Genomic DNA, 22349 nt, shown 5'->3' on the forward strand with positions numbered 1-22349 from the left:
GTGTATTCTTAGGTATGAAGTTAGTGGAATAGATGTGTTCACTCAAAATGGTGTGCATGGTTGCACTATCTGCTAGACAACTAACTTTCTCACTAGTCATACCTAGAAATAAAAATTAATTTGAATCAATCACATGAACAAAAGTTCTAAAAATAAATATCCATTCAAAATAATTTAAGTATTCAAGGATGGTAATTAATTAAAACTTAATATCCAAAAATAAATCACCAACAAATAATACATACAAAAAGAAAAATCCATAGTTTCAGGTGTTTTACCCTTATTCTTGAAGTTTGGGGCCTTGAGAGCAAGGTTAGTGTATTTTTGGGCTCAGTTTCCTCCCTTAGATGGTCCTTGGCTTTGTTGACCTTGACGGGGTGGCTTCTAGCCGCCCTACCACGCCTATGTTGGCGTTTTGGACGTTGGTTTGTGCTATAATGTGCTTCAAGCACATCAGTCGCCCCAGTAAGTCGAGCTTGATGATTTTTCATCAACAACTGATTCTGTTATTCAGCGATAAGTAAAACAGAGATTAAATCCTAAAACTTAGTGAACTTCTAAGCCCTATATTGTTGCTGCAGGACAATATTAGTAGCAGATAAGGTCGAATAGGTATTCTCTAGGAAATCCTCTTCGGTCAAGGTCTCGTTACAAAACTTGAGAAGTGATCAGATTCGACAAACTTTAGAATTATATTCATTCATAGACTTAAAGTCTGGGAAGCGCAAATGCTACCAGTCACGTCTTGCTTTAGGTAAGAAGATGTCCTTTTGGTGATCAAACCAATCAACCAAAGCAATCCAGAGTGCTCATGGATCTTCCTCAGTAAGGTACTTGGTTTGTAGTGCATTATGAATATGTCTTCGGATGAAGATCATGGCATAGCTTTCTCAGCTTCGCCAACCAGGTTGTCCGTCTCATCTTCAATGGCAGGACGTAAATTATTTGCAGTGAGGTAGAGCTTCACATCTTAGACCCCTTTAAGGTAGTTTCTTCCAGAAACCTCTAAAGCAATGAAGTTGAGTTTGTTCAAATTCGACATGTTCCTATCACAAAATAAATGGACAACATGTGGTTAGTGTAATGGAGAAAAAATCAATCTATTCATGTAGGAGTAGAATGTTCAGGTTCTAATAGACTTGTATTGGTTTAAATTTGCATGAAAAAAACTTCGGGTTTTCATGGGTGATGTTTTTAAGGAAAACTTCAGGTTTTCAAAATAAATATGAACTTCAGGTTCATATTTTCTTGCAGACAAACGCAAATATATATACAGAAATATGCAACAATAAAATATGCAAATAGAACTTCAAGTCTATAATTATAATTGAATTAATTATTTGGAATTCGGGCCAAATTTAAATTGTGGGTGAAAAAATTATAAAACCTATAAGACCTAAAAAAAAGGCATTTAAACTCGAGGCCCAAAATAATAGGCCAAAGCACAGGGGTGGGCTGAGTAAATTAAGAACCGTGAGGTCCAAGCCAAAAAACTGAGCTAAGGTTAGGCAAAAAAAAGGGTTGTAAGAAAGCTGGGCCGAAACAAGGCGGTGATTAAGTGCGGTGGGGAGCACGGATACCCAGCGAGGCTGGGATTTAGTATGTCGCAGCGCAGGAAAACCACAACAGCCACGTGAGTTAGGATCTGGTGTAGCACAGACACAGATACACCAACAGAGGCTATGATTGGGTGTGATGCAGTGCATAGGGGAGACGGCAGGAGCCCATAAGAGCTCAACTGATTCTCAAGCCAGGTTATCACCAAAGCCTAAAGGGCTGGTGATGTGGATCAAGATGATAGGCACAAGCAGGCCTAATAAAAAGGTGTTATGCGAAATGGAAAAAATGAAGCCTGATCGAGATATATCATGTGAACTTCGTAGTTTTAGTACTTGGTCCTACTGGGTGTGCCAAAATATTGACCCTAAAAACTTCAAGCCTATGTGACGTGCAAGCCGAGTAACTAATGAACTACCTACGTTCTTCAGTTGTATGCAGGTGTGCCAACTCGTCGGCCGAGCTCGGCCAAAGAGTAAAATATGTTGATGTTGCATTGGGTACGCTGCTAACTTCTGAATCTTGCGACTCTGGTCGAGGAAGGAACACGTCTCAGCCTTCGGGTTCTAGAGCCTGAAGACAAGGCTGCTAGTTCTGTGAAGTTCAATATCAAATTCGGCTTTCAATTTGCCGAATGTAGTAACTTGTAACACCTTACTTCACCGAGAAGGCTAATGAGATGACCTCTGCCAATAAGGATTCGAAAATCCTTCTCGACCAAGACTTGGATAAATAACCAGTCGGCCCTATCGCAGTACTGTTTATCCAAACTGAAGGTGTTTCACAGTCGGCTGATTCTACGGCAAAAGTGCTGTTTATCCAAACTAAAGATGTTTACCGGTTGCCTTCACAGTGCTGTTTATCCAAACTGAAGATGTGTTGGCAAAAAAGGAAACTAAAAATCTCAAGGTTGTTGAGAGGTATCGTGTAGAGCGAGGGTTTGCGCAAAGCAGTTTGTGTGTTGAGTTGGAGGTCATTTTAATGTTGCCTGCCGCTTGGTATTTATAGATACCTGCATACCTAAGTCATGGAAAACAATCCCAATTACATTGTGACTCCAAATCTTTAATTGTTGTTGCTGCCCACAAACATATGCCATGCATAATCACAATAAATGAAAACTCTGAAAACTTTATCCTTTATGTGCCTAAGTTCACGCCTTAGGCCTTATCACATCAATCAAAGCTTAATCCCATCTCCCAAAACTCCATCAATAGCCTTTATCCCATGCATGCATAATAAAATGAAATATAATCCCATCATGCATGCCTTATTATCTGATACTTTAAAGACCATCTTCTATCAAACACATGGCATCCAATTCTTGCACGGCATCAGTCAATCACCCATTCAATCTCATCGGTATACTGACCAACATTTAATTTGCATGCAAATTGTTGCTTAACCAGATAAGAGTCTCAAAGCTTGAGATATAGTTTGCATCCCATTTTCTTTACTAAAAGATAATTAATATGATAAAACCATAATAATATCTTAAAATAACAAAATTATCTTCACATTTTCATCTGTCAGTCTGGCACTATGCTCAACCAATGGCCTCGATTGCACGGGCCAATGGTATAAATTTGGGTCCAAACATTGCCCCCCAGTTTCCTTAAGCTTCGGCTCGTAAACCGAATGTTTAAGGAAATTAACTGTTCGTAGCCAACAATATTACGTCATATTGCCGAAACAAATTTTGCTTCTTTAAAATCACTTATGTTCTGCCAATGTCTTGATCTTCTTCTGCTAATTCACCGTTTGTCTCTCCCATGCACATGCATGCATTCTTACATTAACATTTGATGGGTACCAATTATTTTTAGTAGTCCATCTGTGATGGTAGAAAAGCTGCAATGAAGAGCAGTGGGCAAAAAATGAGAGAGCTACTGCTGCTCTCAACTAGGGTTAAGACCGAGAAGAGCTGGGGTCGAGGGTAAAGTAAAGCCGAGAAGAACTGGGGTCGAGGTTGATAAAAACCGTTCCTGGAACTCGGCCTGCCTATATATACATATCTATAAAAGTAGCATGATTGTCTAATGTGATCCGCTAGCCATGCAATTATATATATATATATATATATATATATATATACACACACACGGTATCATTCCTTCTTGGTAGTAGCACCCTTAAGCAAGCTATATATATATAACCAAAGCCATAAACTCAAATCTTGGCCTATTGGCTGTAATGATGATGTCTGCCATGCATGTCTCTTCGAATTCGGCCCAATGGTTGGCCGAGCTGTAAGATTTCACATCGCCTAGGGAAGTGATCATTATATGTATATTCTCATCCTTACCTAGCACGAGGCCTTTTGGGAGCTCACTGACTTCGGGTTCTGTGGGAACTCTGAAGTTAAGTGAGTAGCGCGCGATAACACTCCCATAATGGGTGACCCACTGGGAAGTTCTCGTGTGAGTTCCAAGAAACAAAACCGTGAGGGCGTAGTCGGGGCCCAAAGCGGACAATATCGTGCTACGGTGCTGGAGCGGGCCCGAGATGTGGTGGACCCCGGGTCGGGATGTGACAATTTGGTATCAGAGCCTAACCTTGGCCGTGGTGTGCCGACGAGGTCGTCGGGCCCCTTAAGGGGGTGGATTGTAAGATCCCACATCACCCAGGGGAGTGATCCTTATATGTATATTCTCATCCCTACCAAGCACGAGACCTCTTGGGAGCTCACTGACTTCGGACCCGAAGTTAAGCGAGTAGCGCTAGAGCACTCCCATGATGGGTGACCCACTGGGAAGTTCTCGTGTGAGTTCCTAGAAACAAAATCGTAAGGGCGTAGTCGGGCCCAAAGCGGACAATATCGTGCTATGGTGCTGGAGCGGGCTCGGGATGTGGTGGACCCCGGGTCGGGATGTGACACGAGCGCGGGCCTGGTTCCAATTTTTTTTTTGTTTTAAAAACCGCCACTTCTCTTTCTGTCTCATGTGCTGTGATGTTGTTGATGGGCCATCTGACACACCTAAAGTGAATGCTGACTTGCAAATGGGGCCGTGGAAAATAAGGTCAAGTTAAGCCGTGTGATGCCATCTTTTGGATTGCGGCATATAAAATGTTGCCCCCTTATTTTTTTATGCCTCAGCTAAACAGCTGAATGGTTAAGAAAACAAATTCTTATTCATGACAGCTCGGCCTATTGAGAAAACTTGCAGCTCGACCAATCAAAGTCAGCAATGCCAATTATACCGTCCTCTTAAGCATCGATTGAATAGCCGAATGGTGAAGAAAATAAATTCTTTTTAAAAAAAAAACAAAAATAAATGGTCGAACCATAATCAGGCAGAGGCCAACGATGCTTTATTCCAAGCCAAGATCTTTTAATATCAAAATTCTCAAATTGATTTCGCTCTAGGCCGAATAAAGAATTTTCTCCAAATATTTTTGCCTTGATGAAATATTTTTCATTTTCGGCTGCCGAATGTGTCAAACAATTATTATGCCCCCCATGCATAATTACTTTGCCAATTTCGGCTTTCAACTCGAACAACTTAGTTGAATGAGATTTCTCCATATCGATTGTATCACCAATAATCATATAGATTGGCGTGGTTTGTTCAGCTGAAACCATGAATTGGTCTTGTTCGTCATTGGAACACGTTTCTGACAAATCATTGTCTAAGTCGATTTATGGCTAAGAAACTTGAATTTTTTCTTCTAGGCCTACCATACTTTCAATCTCGATCGAAACAACAAGTGGCCTAAGTTCTTCGACCGTCTCAACAATGTTCTGAGGCCAAATTTTGATTGTGGCCGAAGCCGAAATTTGCCCCCAGGCCTTTTGCCTTTCAGAAATTCTACCCCATCTCTCGAAGCATTGTTTTTGCTCCTTTAATAGGTGATGAAACTCATCCCAGGAAGCCTGATCGAGATATATCATGTGAACTTCATAGTTTTAGCACTTGGTCCCGTTGGGCGTGCCAAAATATTGACCCTAAAAACTACCAAGCCTATGTGGCGCGCAGGCCAAGTAATTAATGAGCTAACTACGTTCTTCAGTTGTATGCAGGCGTGCCAACTCGTCGGCTGAGCTCGGCCGAGGAGTAAAATATGTTGATGTTGCGTTAGGTGCGCTGCTAACTTCTGAATCTCGCGACTGCGGTCGTGGAAGGAAACGTCTCGGCCTTCGGGTTCTAGAGCCTGAAGTCAAGGCTGCTAGTTTTGCGAAGTTCAATATCAAATTCGGCTTTCAATATGCCGAATGTAGTAACTTGTAACATCTCACTTCGCCGAGAAGGCTAATGAGATGACCTCTGCTAATAGGATTCGAAAATCCTTCTCGACGAAGACTTGGATAGATAACCAATCGGCCCTGTCGCAGTGCTGTTTATCCAAACTGAAGGTGCTTCACAGTCGGTTGATTCTATGACAACAGTGTTGTTTATCCAAACTGAAGATATTTGCCGGTTGCCTTCACAGTGCTATTTATCCAAACTGAAGATGTGTTGGCGAAAAAGGAAAATAAAAATCTCAAGGTTATTAAGAGGTTTCGCGTAGAGCGAGGGTTTGCGCAGAACAGTTTGTGTGTTGAGTTGGAGGTATTTTTAATGTTGACTGCCGCTTGGTATTTATAGAGACATGCATACCTAAGTCATGGAAAACAATCCCAATTACACTGTGACTCCAAATCTTTAATTGTTGCTGCTGCCCACAGACCTATCCTATGCATAATCACAATAAATGAAAACTCTGAAAACTTTATCCTTTATGCTCCTAAGTCCACGCCTTAGGCCTTATCACATCAATCAAAGCTTAATCCCATCTCCCAAAACTCCATAAGTAGCCTTTATCCCATGCATGCATAATAAAATGAAATATAATCCCATCATGCATGCCTTATTATCTGATACTCTAAAGACCATCTTCCATCAAACACATGGCATCCAATTCTTGCACGGCATCAGTCAATCACCCATTCAATCTCATCTGTATACTGATCAACATTTAATTTGCACGCAAATTGTTGCTTAACCAGATAAGAGTCTCAAAGCTTGAGATATAGTTTGCATCCCATTTTCTTTACTAAAAGATAATTATTATGATAAAACCATAATAATATCTTTAAATAACAAAAGTATCTTCACCTTTTCATCCGTCGGTCTGGCACTATGCTCAACCAACGGCCTCGATTGCACGGGCCAATGGTGTAAATTTGGGTCCAAACAGCCTTTTAGAGTTTTTATTAACCATTTTCCTACAATTTAGGTGCCAATTGGATTAGAAGTAACCTTTTTTATAATTTAAATGACCCAAACTTGCCATTATATAAATATACCTTTTAATTCATAGATAATACATCAAAACTCCTAAAATCTTGTAGATAAATATTGTAGAATTTAATTCCAATAAAAAGTCTTTCAAAATACCCATGAATGCGACTTGCCATTATATTTAATATACCCTTTAATTTTCTTAGATAATATCTCAAAACTCCTAAAAACTTGTAGATAAATATTATAGTATCCAATTTTAATAAAAAGTCTTTCAAATTACACATGAAACTTAGATTTCAAACTACACATGAAACGTAGATTTCTTCTTGGTGCATATTTGAAACATTACTTAATATATCTTCTTGGTACATATTTGGTATATTTGTTTTCTTTTTTGTATGTATTTGGTACGTTTATATTTATTTAAAAAAAAACATATTTGGTACATATATTTCCTCTTGATTAAACATATATTTCTCCTTGGTACATATTTGGTACATTACTTTATATATCTTCTTGGTACGTATTTGGTACATTCATATTTCTTTTTTGTATGTATTTGGTACATTTATATATTATTTGGTACGTTTAAATATATTATCTGAACGTACCAGCCTCAAGCCTCCGAAAATAGAGAATACGTATAATTATCTCACGTGATATCAATATAAAATAGTGAAAACAACTACTAATTGGAATGGATAAGTCCATTCAAAATTCAAAAATGAGGATCACATAATTCTAACATGGGAGAAGAAACCATACGGCTTAAACGTGGGAGAAAAAACTGGCTTCCTAAAAAAAAGGCCACGTACAAAAATATATCAACCTAAAAGGATATATATGGAATTTAATAATTAACATTTAAATTTTAAAAAAAAAACACAATAATTACATGTAATCTAAATAAATATAAAAATGACATGGCTATTATTTAGATGTCCTAATCAAATTTCAAAATAGAACCAATGTTTAATCTAAAGAGTATTAAAAAAGTGCAGGAGATTCTAATTTTCCAGAGCAATCATGTTACACAATATGTATATGTGAGGGAGGCACATGGAACATGTGTTCCTCTTCTCTTACTTTTTTTGTTTTTTTATATATCATATGTATCGACAAGCAAGCTTTTATATTGTGGACAGCAAGTGCATTTGGTACGCAGACGGGACGGGACGGGACGGGACGGAACGAAGATGTAATTTTTGAAAAAGACATGGGGTATATTTGTCTTAAAATGGTAAAACATTGTGTTCCACAGACGTGGAACAAACCCGTTCCAGGGGGGGAGGTGGGACGCAAAAACACCCAAAATCTGTCCCGTGGAACAGCCCGTTCCACCCATTTTTAGCGCACCAAACGCGGGACGGAACGCCTCGTCCCATTCCGTCCCGTACCGTCCCACGTACCAAACGCACCCCAAAGGAACATGCCGCTATTTGTATATACGACGATTGTTTGGATTCCAATTATGTAGATATATGTTGTAATAAGAAAATGGGCTAGAAACTTCTATCGACACCGGCTAGAAATTAATACAAAAGATTAACAAAAAAATTCCTTTGAAGATTCAACACCTTTCCACCACTATGGTAAATGACCACTTGCGAATTTCCTTTGATCATTTGTTAGTATGAAATAAAGATGTTAATTACAGTTGAGCATCCTTAAATATTAAGGAAAAGGGCATGGAGAGTTTATTGCAGCCACCAGTCACTTTGTAAGCATTATCCTCCGAGGTTAAGCATCACCGTCGGCGTCGGCGTCGGCGTCGTATGCCTTTCATGCATGCTTTGCATGGCTTCACCCTATTTTGTTCGACGTGGGGGCACGTGACCATGGAAATGTGATATTTGAAGAAGATATGAAGAGTATTGCAGCAAGAGAGCACAATGTGGCTTGTCCCTTGTTACCATCTGAAGCTGAAAAAAATTGTTGGAAATAAGTCCTAAAAATTATTTTATGAATATTTTATATATCAAACTTTATTTAGTTTACTAATATTATATTAGAAAAAACAGCATGACAAATAAAAAATTTCATGGAAGCACTTCAAGGACTTAATTGAATTAGGTTAATTGTTATCATGGTGTTTGTTTTTACCTTTGTGTTTAGCATGCGGAAAAGAATTCATGAGAAATAATTTTCTATGGTTTTTCCTAGGGTATGGGAAATGCATTTTTCCATTCCCAAGTTTGGTGAAGTTGGGAAATAAAATAGGAAGAGAGGGACAATTTTGGTATTTTAGTTTAATGATGAAGATAAAGTGGGAAAATAAAATTTGATATGAAGAGTTATTATGAGTATAATTGAGTTTTCAATATTAAATAAGGGTATTATTGTCCTAAAATTTTACAATTAACATTAAATGGTTGCAAAAAGAATGGGAAAGAGAAAACACGTTGTGCGGAAGTTTTGCTTTTCCTCTCTAAAGGAGGACATAAAAAGTCCACATGAGCAATAACAATAAAATTTTGCAATTAACATGAACTTATCAAACATGGGAAAGGAAGTGATTTTCCATCCCCAAATCTCTTTTGTTGCTAACCAAACGCGCTTTTTTTAGTGAAAGAAATTCCATTAAAAATAGTAAAAAAAACATTCATACGACATACATATTAAGGCCATCTCCAACTGAAGAATGGCTAAAGGGCTATGTTTAGCCCTATAACCCAGCAAGAAATTATATTTTAATAAACAATGTCATACCATATTTTATATCATCTTCAACCGAGGGGACCAAAGGGCCATAGGCCAAACATAGCCCTTTGACAAAAAATCATCTTCAATAGAGAATGCCAAAGGGCCATAGGCCAAACATAATTTATTATTTTAATTAAATTAATATGGTTAATTAAATTAAACTATCATATTAAAATAATATTTTTGGACATATTGGAAGATTATTAAAAGAGGTGGCCATTTGAAAATTATTGAAAAAAATTAAAGGAAAGATTATTGGAAGGGAATAGAATGTGAAAAATGCAAATAAAATGAGGTAAGATAATATGCAATGGTGAAAAGTATGTGAGAAATTGTGTGGAAAAAAAATTAGAATTTTTAAAAATAAAAAAAATTGTCCAAAAAAAAAGGTTGGGCTTATCGGGCTGGTTGGCTGGTTGGAAATGGCTAGTATGTTGGCCTGATCCGATGGTTTTGGCCTGGTGGGGTCCATAACCCTTTGGCCTAACCCTCGGTTGGAGAAGGTTTTTGTGTCATTTCAAGCTATTTTTAGCCCTATGGCCCTTTGGCCGGGTAGGTTGGAGATGGCCTAAACATGCCTTTTAAAAGTTAGAACAACTCAAGAGACTACACATGTCAAAAGAACATCACAACCTTACAATTACAAACACATAAATATACAATATGATTCGTCAACCATGGAGAACCCTTAGTCCTACGCCCTAAACCTAGTCACGCGAACTAGAACATTACGAGCCCAAGAACTATTGTAGAGGCTCTAGGATGAAATGACTATACCAATTTCTAATGATTTTGCAATCATTGGGAAAGAAGCTTCGCTATGAGCCCCCCTCCAATAAGCGTTGAGTTCTCTTATGTTAGTCTTTTGCTAAGTGCAAAAACTACAAAGTGAAAACTAAAGGACAATTTTGAAAACTCAAGAAAGAAAGTCGTTTTTCAGTTTTCATTATTTTTTTTAATTACCAATAGGATTAGATAGGGTTGGAGGCATTTGCATCCAACTAATAAATCATGCATGTCCGTGATCTATCAACTACAAATACCTATTGATGTCTGAATTAGAATCTTTTAATATTTGTATGTGGTCTAATATTCTAGTGAATAGGCTTGGTTGTTTCGATTCATGCATCTCGAGTTCAAAATTGTAACATCCCACATTGACCAACAGAGAGGAGGTGATGTGCCTTATATGTACATGCCCACCCCCATAGCATGAGGTATTTTGGGGACTCACTAGCTTCGGATTCTATTGGAACTCCGAAGTTAAGCGAGTTCGAGCGAGAGCATTCCCAGGATGATAGACCTATTGGCAAGTTCTCGTGTGAGTTCCTAGAAACAAAACCACTGTGAGGGCATGATCGGAGCCCAAAGCGGACAATATCGTGCTACGGTGGAGTCGAGCCTGGGATGTGACAAAATGGTATCAGAGCCACTCTGTCATGTGGTGCGAGTGTGCCGACGATGACGTCGGGCCCCTAAGGGGGGTGGATTGTAACATCCCACATTGACCAACGTAGAGGAGGTGATGTGCCTTATATATACATGCCCACCCCCTATAGCATGAGGCATTTTGGAGACTCACTAACTTCGGATTCCATTGGAACTCTGAAGTTAAGCGAGTTCGGACGAGAACATTCCCAGGATGGGTGATCTACTGGGAAGTTCTTGTGTGAGTTTCCAGAAACAAAACCGTGAGGGAATAGTCGGGGCTCAAAGCGGACAATATCGTGCTACGGCGGAACTGGGACTAGGATGTGTCAAAAACTCTCTAATCTACATTATTGTAATAGTTTCGAACTCTCCCTCTCTTCTTAATAATAATAAATTTTTTAAAAGACTCTTTTAATATTCACTAAGAAGAAATATTAAAATTAGATACTACTCAAACAATGTGTAAAAAAAAAAAAAAAAAGTTGGCACTATACACACTCATTTTTACCTTTCACACACCATTTTTAATTTATGTCATTTAGTCATCTTCAATTCATTCGATTCAACAACCGAAAATTAAGAAGGGTATATATAGAAGGTAAAAATGATTGCGTGAATTGCACTGCTACAAAAAACAAGAAGACTTCATATGAACAAACACATCAAAAACTTATAAAAACTCTATTTACTTGACCCCCAACTCGTCCTTGTATTCCAATTAATCTGGGGGTGTGCTATCCACAATCTTTTTATTTCTCACTCACCTCTTATTAATTTATGTCATTTGATCTTCTTCAATTCACCCGATCTAACATCCAAAAATTAAAAAACTGTGTAAAAAATAAAAATGAGTGTGTAGATATCACACCCCTTAATCTCTGTACCCACCGGACAACCCCCCCTCTCTCTCTCTCCCCGAGATTAATTAAATATCTTCCATTTGCATCAAATTAGGTGGAAGAGCAATTGCAACTAACTAGGACCAAATTAAAGACCAACTCATTTAATTACTTTGTTTAGTTACTTGTACTTTTCACTACTTGGCCTTATTTCGGTGACTTCACCCAGTCTTTGTGAAATAGAGTAATCTTGTTGGCTTGAAAAAAACAGATAATTGGAAACCATCTATATATGTAGCTAAAGCTATGGAGCTCATCCTATCCGATTGCTCGAATGCTTTTTCCTCAACAGGTAAAGCAATTACTAGAAAAAGGAATAGACTATATCAATTGTCATCTTTATTTAAGGCTAAGGTAAGGGATAAGCTTGTTTGTATAGATCAAGGGGGTGAGTCATTGATCATAAAGCCTAGCTGAGTGGTTTTTAAGGCTGAGCCAAATATTAGGTCAGATGGTTACTAAGCTTTGTCTTGATTTGAGGGGTTTGCTTTTAGTTTCAATTCAAAAGAAAAAGTTCTTATCAATGCCTTTTTTTTTTACACATCAAGCTGGGGCAGAAATATCGGGAAAAAAAAACTTACATGCACTCGTTGTGTGCAACATGTATGCTAAATGTAACATCATATGAGTTAGACTTGACTTAAATGTGCGACACAAGTTGCTAACAATCCATGCATACAAGTTTTTCTCTTCATTTTCACAATTACCTTCTTCTTATTCCTTTAAAATAGATGGTTAATCAAAATTAGTTGAATCTAGCTTCTTATGTATTATTCCCTGTATTCAAACACAAAGCAGCAAAATGAAAGTAGGTGGCTTTGTGATGGAGGAAGTCGAGTTGCAGCAGGGACGCATGTAGGTCAAGGAAGTTCAGCCGAAAGGAGAGAGAATGCAAATGTGAAAGCTAGTTTTCATACATGACAAAACCCTAAAAACGAGTACACTCCAATCTAGGTTGAAGGTAAACATTTTCTCACTGATTCACTGTAGATATATATGTTGTCCTATATAATTCAAGCCATTGTTAAATTTCATCAGCTTTGTACCTAAAAACTTGGTACAATTGTTACATATACACTTATAGCTAAGCTATAGGTTGGCACTTGTTGTCGACATTAACCAGATTTAGTTTCTAATTTTCTTTTACAAGCACTCACTGTCACAGTTAGGTCAGCCAGCACGCCCCATAATCCGTTTCGGTGATGTCGGCAAAGTAATCCTCCGGCAAGAATGTAAGATGTAAAAGTTTAGAAGAAAATAAATTGACAAGAACTAATTTTAACGCACCATTTTTTCACATGCACACGCCTTATAATTACTTTTAACCGTTTAAATCAAATGGTGAGTATAAAAAATCAATACAACAACAACAACAAAGTCTTTTCCCACTAAGTGGGGTCGGCTATATGAATCCTAGAACGTCATTGCGCTCGATCATGTGTCATGTCCTCCGTTAAATTCAAGTATTCTAAGTTTTTTCTTAGAGTCTCTTCCAAAGTTTTCCTAGGTCTTCCTCTACCCCTTCGGTCCTGAACCTCTGTCCTGTAGTCGCATCTTCTAACCGGAGCATCAGTAGGCCTTCTTTGCACATGCCCAAACCACCGTAACCGATTTTCTCTCAGCTTTCCTTCAATTTCGGTTACTCTTACTTTACCTCGGATATTCTCATTCCTAATCTTATCATTTCTCGTGTGCCTACACATCTAACGAAGCATCCTCATCTCCGCTACACCCATTTTATGTATGTGTTGATGCTTCACCGCCCAACATTCTGTGTCATACAGCATCGTCGGCCTTATTGTCGTCCTATAAAAAATCAATGAACAAAAATAAACAAAATGTATAGAAATCATTTCCGATCAATTAAAGGCAATATTATTTCAATATTATTTCAAACCCTCCCACATGACGATTGTTTATAAGCTGTATCACAAGAAGGAAATCATGATAGAAAGGAATAAGACACCTGTTTAATATGATTTTAGGCCTGCCCAATTAAACATTTCTGATTAATTTATAAAAATCTTTAACGAAAAAGTTTATAGTACTGTTCAATTTAACGAAAAATTTTATTTTTACACTAAAAGTCAATCTTGTTATTATTCATTTTACCCTTTATTTTATCTTTATCGTTAAAACTCAAAGTTTTCAAATTATTTTTATTAATTTTTCTTAATTTATACCTATTAAGTTATTTAAAAGAAGAGACAAACAATATTTACTGTTTTACGGTAAAACAAGAACAACAAATGACTAAGAAGTAAAATCACGAAATCAAAAAGAAACCGCGAAAGCGATGGAACGGTTTAGATGTCTGGTGTTAATTCCAATCCAGTGGGTCCCACAGCAACGTAACACACACACCGAAGAGATCTAATTATATTTTTTTTATAATTTTTTTAACGTTATAAAATAGGGCCACGTGGACTTTGTTTAACGCTGCCTCTCCGTCGGACGACTCTTGCAACCTCTCTCACACGATCCAGTGTAACCCCCAACGACGTCGTATCTCCTCTGCTTCTTCTATTCCTTTTGCTTTGAAAGTAAAATGCTATTGCCATGATATGGTCCAGTCCATATGGACCAGCTTTAATATCTAGAACCAAAGTCAGCTAACTGATAATTAATAAACAAATAATTGAGCAAAGGGAAAGACAAATTATTCTAAATTATGTAATTTATGGGGTGGGGGTTTGAAATAGAGTATAAATGTGCGTTTGTTGCATCGAACAAATTCGGACTGGACTAGCTTCAGAAGTTAAGCTGAACTGACTTAAAATAGACTAACATAGACTTATTTAATGAAGTGTTTGATGCGTTTGAGATATGATCTAGGTTATGTAATTTGTTGCGTGGTGGATTTGAACTAGTGTAAATGGATTAACAATCAACTAACCTAGCTAAGTCACATTGATTATAAGACCCATCTCCTAAGGAGATGTCAAATGCAAAAGGCTAAATCAAATTAATGGTCCCCGTGTCTTTGTCTGTGTAATTGAATCTCCTCTCAGATCTCTATCAAGGCTTTCACACATTTATTATCTTTGTTCGCCTTCTCACGTATTTGGAGGCTAGGCGTCAATTTTACATAAGAATTGAAAGTTGGGCAGAACTACAGGACTATCTTTTGAATACCCTATCAATACGGGGACCATTAATCCGATTTGGAAATGCCAAATAAGCATTTGGAGGTTGGACATCAAATTCACGTAAGAAATGAAGCATCGGTGGAGAAAGTTTTGTTGTTTCTTTTTACCGTTGCCTGTCTCCAACACTACTTTGAATCAAACGAGAGATTCAAACTAAAATACAAAATAACGAACACATAGTCTTTTCGACAAATTTTCGTTTATCAAACATTAAATAATAATAATGTCATTATCAAAAGTTGTGTTTTTACGTAATCATGCAAAATTTTCTCCTCTTCATGACAAGAAACAGTTGAAACCACGCCTGGCATTGCAAAGTTTGACAAGGACATGCAACATTATGCCCTCTTTATGATTTTATCCATCTCCAACACCACAAAATATTAACCCTATTTTTTCTCCCCCTCTCTTAATAATTCGGATAATTCTAAATTGAATTATGAGAGAGTGCCAACAAATTTACAACATATAAAACGTCACCACATATCAATATTCGTACTCTGGTTTTTAGTTCATGCCGAGGATGTATGAATCGAGAGACACGCAGTTTCAACAAGTCTTTCTACTAGATATTATTGGGAGAGGTCCTGCTTGACTGATATGAGCTCAAAGTTTTCTTCGTAACTCTCAGAATTTCTTTGTAGTGGCTTCGCTTTATGCAACGTTTCATAGGGTACCTCAAAACAGTTCCATTTCATTATATTCCTTTTTTTACGTCCCCACGTCGCCAGCATGTCCAACAACCGGATTAACTATATTACGCGAATATTTTGACCCGAAATTTATAAACTCAATGCTATAACAAACCTACTAATATCTAGGTTCATGTACAATTTTTATTTGTGCTTGTTTTTTACTAAGAAGGCACAAAATAATGCAGTCACATATAAGTGATAAGTTCACTATATAATCGTTTACACTGGTGAACAGTCGTTCAACAAATTTGCCGAGAAGGTTAGTATAAAGCAAAATCCTTTTGGGTGTAAGCAGGTCATGTTTTAAATATACAAGGTTAGTAAAAGTGGCTAATATTTGTAGGATAACGTTCGAAATTAGATGCAAAAAACTTACGACTGAAGGTTTAATATTGTTGTTAAAATATAAAGGGATGTTGAAAAATTAATTTGGAATGGAACAAAAAATGAAACTAAAGATGAAAAGTTCTTTTATATGTAAGAAAAAAGGGTTAACTACGTTGTTTTCACTTTCATATTTTCAAATTTTATTTAACACATTCATATTCATTTCTCTCTTCTCTTTCAAATTATAACCCTAGCACAAAAAATAAAGGTTAAAAACTAATAATATAAAAGTTATCAGGCGGTGTTTAATTTTGCTAATTTTATATCGAATTTTCTAAGCCGGGTACTAAAATTACCTAACTACTTACATATGTTAACTTATTCTTGTTACATACAAATTACAGTTGAAAACACATAAATAAACTGTACTTTTCTTCGCAAGGAGCAATGACTCCTTAGCTACCTATAAATATGATAGATATTTTGTTAAATTTTCCTAAGCTATTGCGTTCATTTATTGTAATCCAAAGCCAATGCCATACATATTGCTGGAACCAAGTATTATACATCAACTACGATGATCAAAGGATATGGAGGGTGCATACTTGGAGAGATTTTTTAATGTACCGAGAACATATAGCGGTACCCTATATATTATTATACAAAGAAATTTATTTTTCAAGTATTCCTTCACTTGTATAATATTACATGACATATGTACATGTGGCCGAACACAAAAATTTCTCGCGTCTTTTGCTACACCACATTCTCTTGAGTTCTAATCTTCTGCATTCAAAAACCTTTTGTGGTCTCTACTGCATATCTACTTGAGTGACATCCGTCTCCTATCTAATTCTAGTTATTGTATTTTTTATTTTTCAGATGCAAGTGACGAGCTAAAATATATATATATATATATATATATATAATTAATTAATTAATTAGTATGACAAGTGACAAACCATAAAACGAAACATTGTCAATTTTTTGTCCAGTTGCAAGTTAGTTTTTGAATATTCAATAGAGATTTTTTTTTTTTTTTGGGTCAAATTTCAATAGAGTTGATTATTATTAAAAGTAAAAATCACAAATTGAAATCCAAGTGTTCCATATCAAGATGACAGAGAGAGCTGTTTTTCCAAAGAAGTTGTGGGAAACCGTCCACTCAAGGACAAGACACAACATGTTCGGTTGAACAGGTCTGAGGTTTGCAACTTCTCTAGAGAACAAAATGAAATCGGTGGAAATATGCGTAATCAGAACTGGTGACAAACTTTTGATACAAAAATAAAACTGAACGGTGACGAAACAGGCTAGAGAACAAAGGTTCCCTAAACCATGATTCGTATACGACTTATTGTCTGTTTGCTGCCCCCAGTTCTGCTTTTCATTAGAAGTTTGTAAGTGGTTCGCTTTCTGCATGTTTTTTTCTATGAAATTTGGGTTCTTGGAACAACCAGAGGAAATGAAAGCATAACACTTTTCCTTACTGCTACCGCAAGCCAAAATGTTGTGCAAAACAGTTGAATGACAAAGGGTCAAAATCCATGCTACAATATGTTCATAATCATAGCTATAGGGTTTATCAAACACCGATACGATACCAGAGGCCATTCCATCGGAGCTCAAAACAAGTCGTGCAATGTATTAAAACACGAACATATATCATTGGAATAGCTATATCATCACAACCATAGATCATTCATCTTCAATATATAATACATTATTACTGCGTATTAATACCTAATACATAACTTGTTAAGAGTCGATAGATGATTAGTCAGCAAGAAAATTGGCGGATGGTTCTTCTACCATGTTTGACAATCAACACTATTAACACTTTCCATGTAAGAACAAGGTGTAACATCCATCTGTTAAGCCAATGGGGAATAACAAATGGGGTCTTCAACCATTACCGCCAAATGCGAATCAACATGGTTAAAATGTTTCATGTTAAAAGCAAGGTTTAACAGAAAATCAAAAGTATTCAACGTCCTTAAACTTCCTACTAGAGGAAGAGATTTACTTGCACCCTTAACAAACTAAAAAAAAAAAAAAAGTAAACATCAATCAAAGCAAGGATTGTCACTTATATAGAGCTAATTGTGGGACAAAAGAACTCCAAATGATCTAAGCATACCGAATTATACATCCGAGCAATATTATGAATGGCGGGATCAAAAGGGCTTTTCGTATTCCTGCGGGGTTGGCTGCTCCCAGGGTCTCAAAAAGGCTGCATAGGTAATTTAAGAAGTATTAGATATGAAAATTAAACGAATGGAGAAGTATTTTTAAATGAGGAACAAAGTTTTGACATATAAAATAAAAAACTGCTGGCGCGTTCTTGTCACAAGACTCATAACAATACAATTAAAGGTAAATGCATAACAAAACAAAAATGAAATAAGCTGCACTTCCTAGATTTCGGAGGAAACTGAAAACCCACAAGTTAGTATTTGTTCCAGTCCTAGTTGCAAAATATGCTGATCAACCCAAGACTTTAACACTTCCATTAACAACCCTCACCTCTCAGTTATTATATAATCAGAACATATTATCCATTTTTCTCTTCTCTCCTATCTTATAACATAATAACCCTTCAGGTCGTAATTCCCAAACCATATAATGATTCTTAGGTCTCTGAATTTTTTACAGGAAATTAATGAACATGTGTTTTCTTAACTTAGTTATCGGTATTACTTTTAAATTTCAAACGGCTTTTAAATGGAACTCAAATAACTTTTTCAAGGTTTATATGTCACACCTGCACCGCCCATCCCTATCTCATATTCAAATGTACATGCAACACATTCAAACGGATAAGCAGTTAAAAGGAAAGGAAAAATCTCCCTCAAGACTTTCAACCACCATCACCGTAGTGAAACAGTTTTAAAAGCCTGAGAAAGAAAACTACTTATTCCACTCATTGTAAGATTCTGCAGACAAATGCTGTCAGAATTGATTAAATATCGGGACATTTGTGTACCAACTTGTAGGTAGGTGGTACAAGGCATGTAACCTTATACATGTTCTAACACACACACACAATATCCAACACCATCCTTGCAGAACTTGACAGGTATTTGAGATTCATTAGAAAACAAACCAGTGAATTAAAAAGGTGGCATACTTAATGGTATTTCTCCCAGTGCCATGTATATCGAATCATCGTCAGCAAGAGCTTCCTGAAACAATCAGTAAAAAAAAAAACACAGAAATATCAGCTGTGTACTGTATGCTAAATTACATAGCACTGCATTTCCATTAAGCAGCCAAGGACAAAAGACCACATGGGAACAATTATGCAATACAAGCATGTGTGCAGTTGTATAAGTTCAAGTAATCCATGCATATGCTTTTGAGACCAAATAACCGCCAGTACAATGGATTCATGCATAAGTTTCATATCTGCTGAACTAACAACTTTATCGAGCAACAAATGTCAGTACCTCTCCGTTATGAAGGCCAATTTCGTTATGCAATGGATTAAGATCCCCTGGTACCGTTGAACAACTTGGGAAATCAGTTCCCAGCAACTCCGAAATCATAAGCCCATAACCATCTTGAGCATCGGGGATATCATTAGGATTCTGCGCATGGTTGGAAAAGCCCTCCAGAGGAGTAAATTCAGTCTCTGTCCTGTATATTTGAACAACATGAAATCAGAAACATAAATATATGTCAAAGAAATTAAGAAAGATGTATAAAAGTACAAACTACTATCAGCTTTACTTGACACACTCAGAAAGAACTTCAACTAAATGGAGACCTAAATCAATACTCACGCAGCGGAATGCAACTAGGAAAAACTTACTTTCTTTCGGCATTGTTGAAGGTCTTATCTTCTTGGATGGAGTCACTTTCTAAATCTATGATTTCAATCTCTTTAACATCGGTAGTGCATCTACTGTTTTCACCAGACACGTTGGAGTTACTCATTGACAAATCAATATCAACAGGTTCAGCTTCTCTCTTTATTCCAGAAACAGCCGGATAATCTATTGCATGATCACTGTCACGATTCTCATGTGCATCCATGAGATTAAGGTCGCAAATCTTGAATGAATTTGGAAAAAGCTGCTTTTCTTGCACATACTCGATACAGGCTTCACGTCTATCTTTTTGGAAATGGGAATCATTCATTACCGAGCTTTCATGATCAAAAGCTATAATTACCTGCTCACCAGGAGAACCGTTTTCTTCCTGTGAACTTTCTTTCTTTTCACTCAAGTTAGAAAGTTCGAAACACTCATCTGTGTCCGCAACCATGTAAGGAAGCCATTTTCTCGGTGTTTTTGCTCCCTCCAGCTTATCGTGTTCTTCTAAAGCCCTTTTGTCACCTCTTTCCTTAGCTACAAAGCTGGAACTCCTAAACCCTACTGGTCCCTGACTTGATTCCTGCTCATTTTCACAAGCAAAATCTCTACCTGGCAAAGACTGGGATCTTCCATATTTATTTTGCTCCATACTGTATGCAGGATCTAATTCTACCAAAATTTCAGCAGTCTGACTGGACTGAGGTTTACAAGTTTCAGGGTTGAGACCATTATCCTGAGGAGTTTTGTGTGATAGAGTGGCACCCACGGAAACATCAACGGAACAACTTTCAACTAAAACTTGAGACTCTGCCGGTTGGACAGCATTGGCAGAGGTGCTCCCCTCCTGGATATTTGCAACTGGATCAACCTTTGGACCCCTAGAAGTCAACGACGAGCGTATTCTGGTGGGCACCTTGGCAAATTTGCAGAGTGTCAGCAAATTAGTATCATTCTTTCCTGAAGAATCACCCTCATCCTCAGCCTCCAAAATGCTAAGCTGAATTGGTAAGTTCTCCGATACATTATTTTTCTCGGTTTCATCATTGGTGGTTTGATCCTTCATCTCTATATCAGATACCTTGGTGGTTTCCTGACCAACTTCATCTGTTTCAGTTGGACCATCTTTCCAAGCTCCAGAAATTGGCTTTGAACTCATATCCTCATCAGGGTTTTGACCCTTGTCCAATTTAGATTCTGAATCCACTGCATCCTCGCTCTTCGGTCCCAACTCGCTTGGACTAGAATTCTGTTGCAATCCATTATTACCAACATCTTTACTGACCTTCTCCTCCTCATGCTGTCCAGATACCGAACCTTCATCACCCTCCATATAAAAGGAAGCCATACTGTGCCTATCAGTGAAGGAACCACTCCTGCCAGACTCTCGACCCCAATCAGAGCCATAACTGCCCCTATTCGATCCAGCTGCACTTCTCCTCCTTCCCTTGAACTGATTCCTTGCATTGCTGCTGAATTCATCAACACCAAACCTTCCCCTTCTTGACCCTCCATCCGAACCCGAATTCCCCAACCGGGCAAGAGCTGAAGTCCGGCCCTCTTCAGCAATTTGCAACTGATCAGCCTCCTGAAACTCCCCCACTTGCTTCTTGGAGTTCTGCCATTTAGCAGACAGCACATTCGGAGGCAGCAGTCCCTTAGCTACCAAATACTCCGCCGCGAGGCGCCCCGCCTCCATAAAGATATCGCCTTTGCGAGGTGGAGGAGGTGGTGGTGGTGGAGGAGCTGGTGCGGGTTGGAAAGACTTCGGGCGGCCAAAACCCCGATTGAAGTTGCGGTGTTCCGAGTTGTAAAAGCCATGCCCCCTCATAGAACCCTCTGGGGAGATTCGAGAGTTGGGAGCCATGCCCATCCCCATCCCCATGGAATTGGACCTGTACCCATTTCCAGGATTCCGATTCCGGGCATGCATATTTTTATTGTGTTTACACAAATCAAATACAAGTTACTTCTACAAATTAACCTACAGAGATTCAGCGCATCGCTGAATTAGGGTTCTTGGAAGTTCCAGTACCTTGCAAATTCACAGAATTGAGCTTAAATGGCGGTTACCCACCAACCACCAGCTGTTCATACAAATCGAAACACCCAAAAATCACCTCCCTTTGTTCTGATCCTCCCAAATTTCTCACACCCCAAGATTCAGAGATTCAAAATTTACAAAAAAAAACAGATTCGGTCTTTTGGGGAAGAACAGCTGAAATTCTGACCTTTACTTTCTGGAATTTGGGACTTTCGAATTCGATTCATTCCAACCCAGCTCCCAATTTGTGTAATCGGATTTTCAATTTTATTTGAGAACCCTAGCTCCTTCCATTTTTCCTCCCCCTTCTACCAAGAAATGGTGGCCGAGCTTGTTTTTCAGTCAATTTTTTGTGATCAGCAGCTCTGTAATTTTTTTTTGTTTTTTGGAACTCAGAAGATTTGATTTTTTTGGTATTTACTTTTGGGGAAGAAGAGGAATAAATAAAGACATGAAAATGAAATTATATAAAATCAGTAATGGCGTATACGTCACCTCCGCACT

At 37.6% G+C, this 22349-nt stretch overlaps 1 protein-coding gene across 2 annotated transcripts; it reads right to left on the minus strand.

The window, feature by feature from the left end:
- Window positions 1–17921: 17921 nt before the first annotated feature.
- On the minus strand, window positions 17922–22349 carry LOC103417536 (uncharacterized protein At4g26450). 2 transcript variants are annotated; one of them, XM_008355713.4, is made up of 4 exons: window positions 19801–22349; window positions 19436–19625; window positions 19117–19171; window positions 17922–18219 (listed from the first exon to the last, which is right to left on the minus strand). In XM_008355713.4, the coding sequence occupies exons 1-4, from the start codon at window positions 21732–21734 to the stop codon at window positions 18164–18166; spliced, it is 2235 nt and encodes a 744-aa protein (XP_008353935.4). In that variant the 5' UTR covers window positions 21735–22349; the 3' UTR covers window positions 17922–18163. The 2 variants fall into 2 exon arrangements, with proteins under 2 accessions (XP_008353935.4, XP_028955342.2); XM_029099509.2 differs by having other exon boundaries at window positions 19093–19171.

Source organism: Malus domestica, chromosome 03 (genome assembly GCF_042453785.1).
Source record: "Malus domestica chromosome 03, GDT2T_hap1".
Classification (NCBI taxonomy): domain Eukaryota; kingdom Viridiplantae; phylum Streptophyta; class Magnoliopsida; order Rosales; family Rosaceae; genus Malus; species Malus domestica.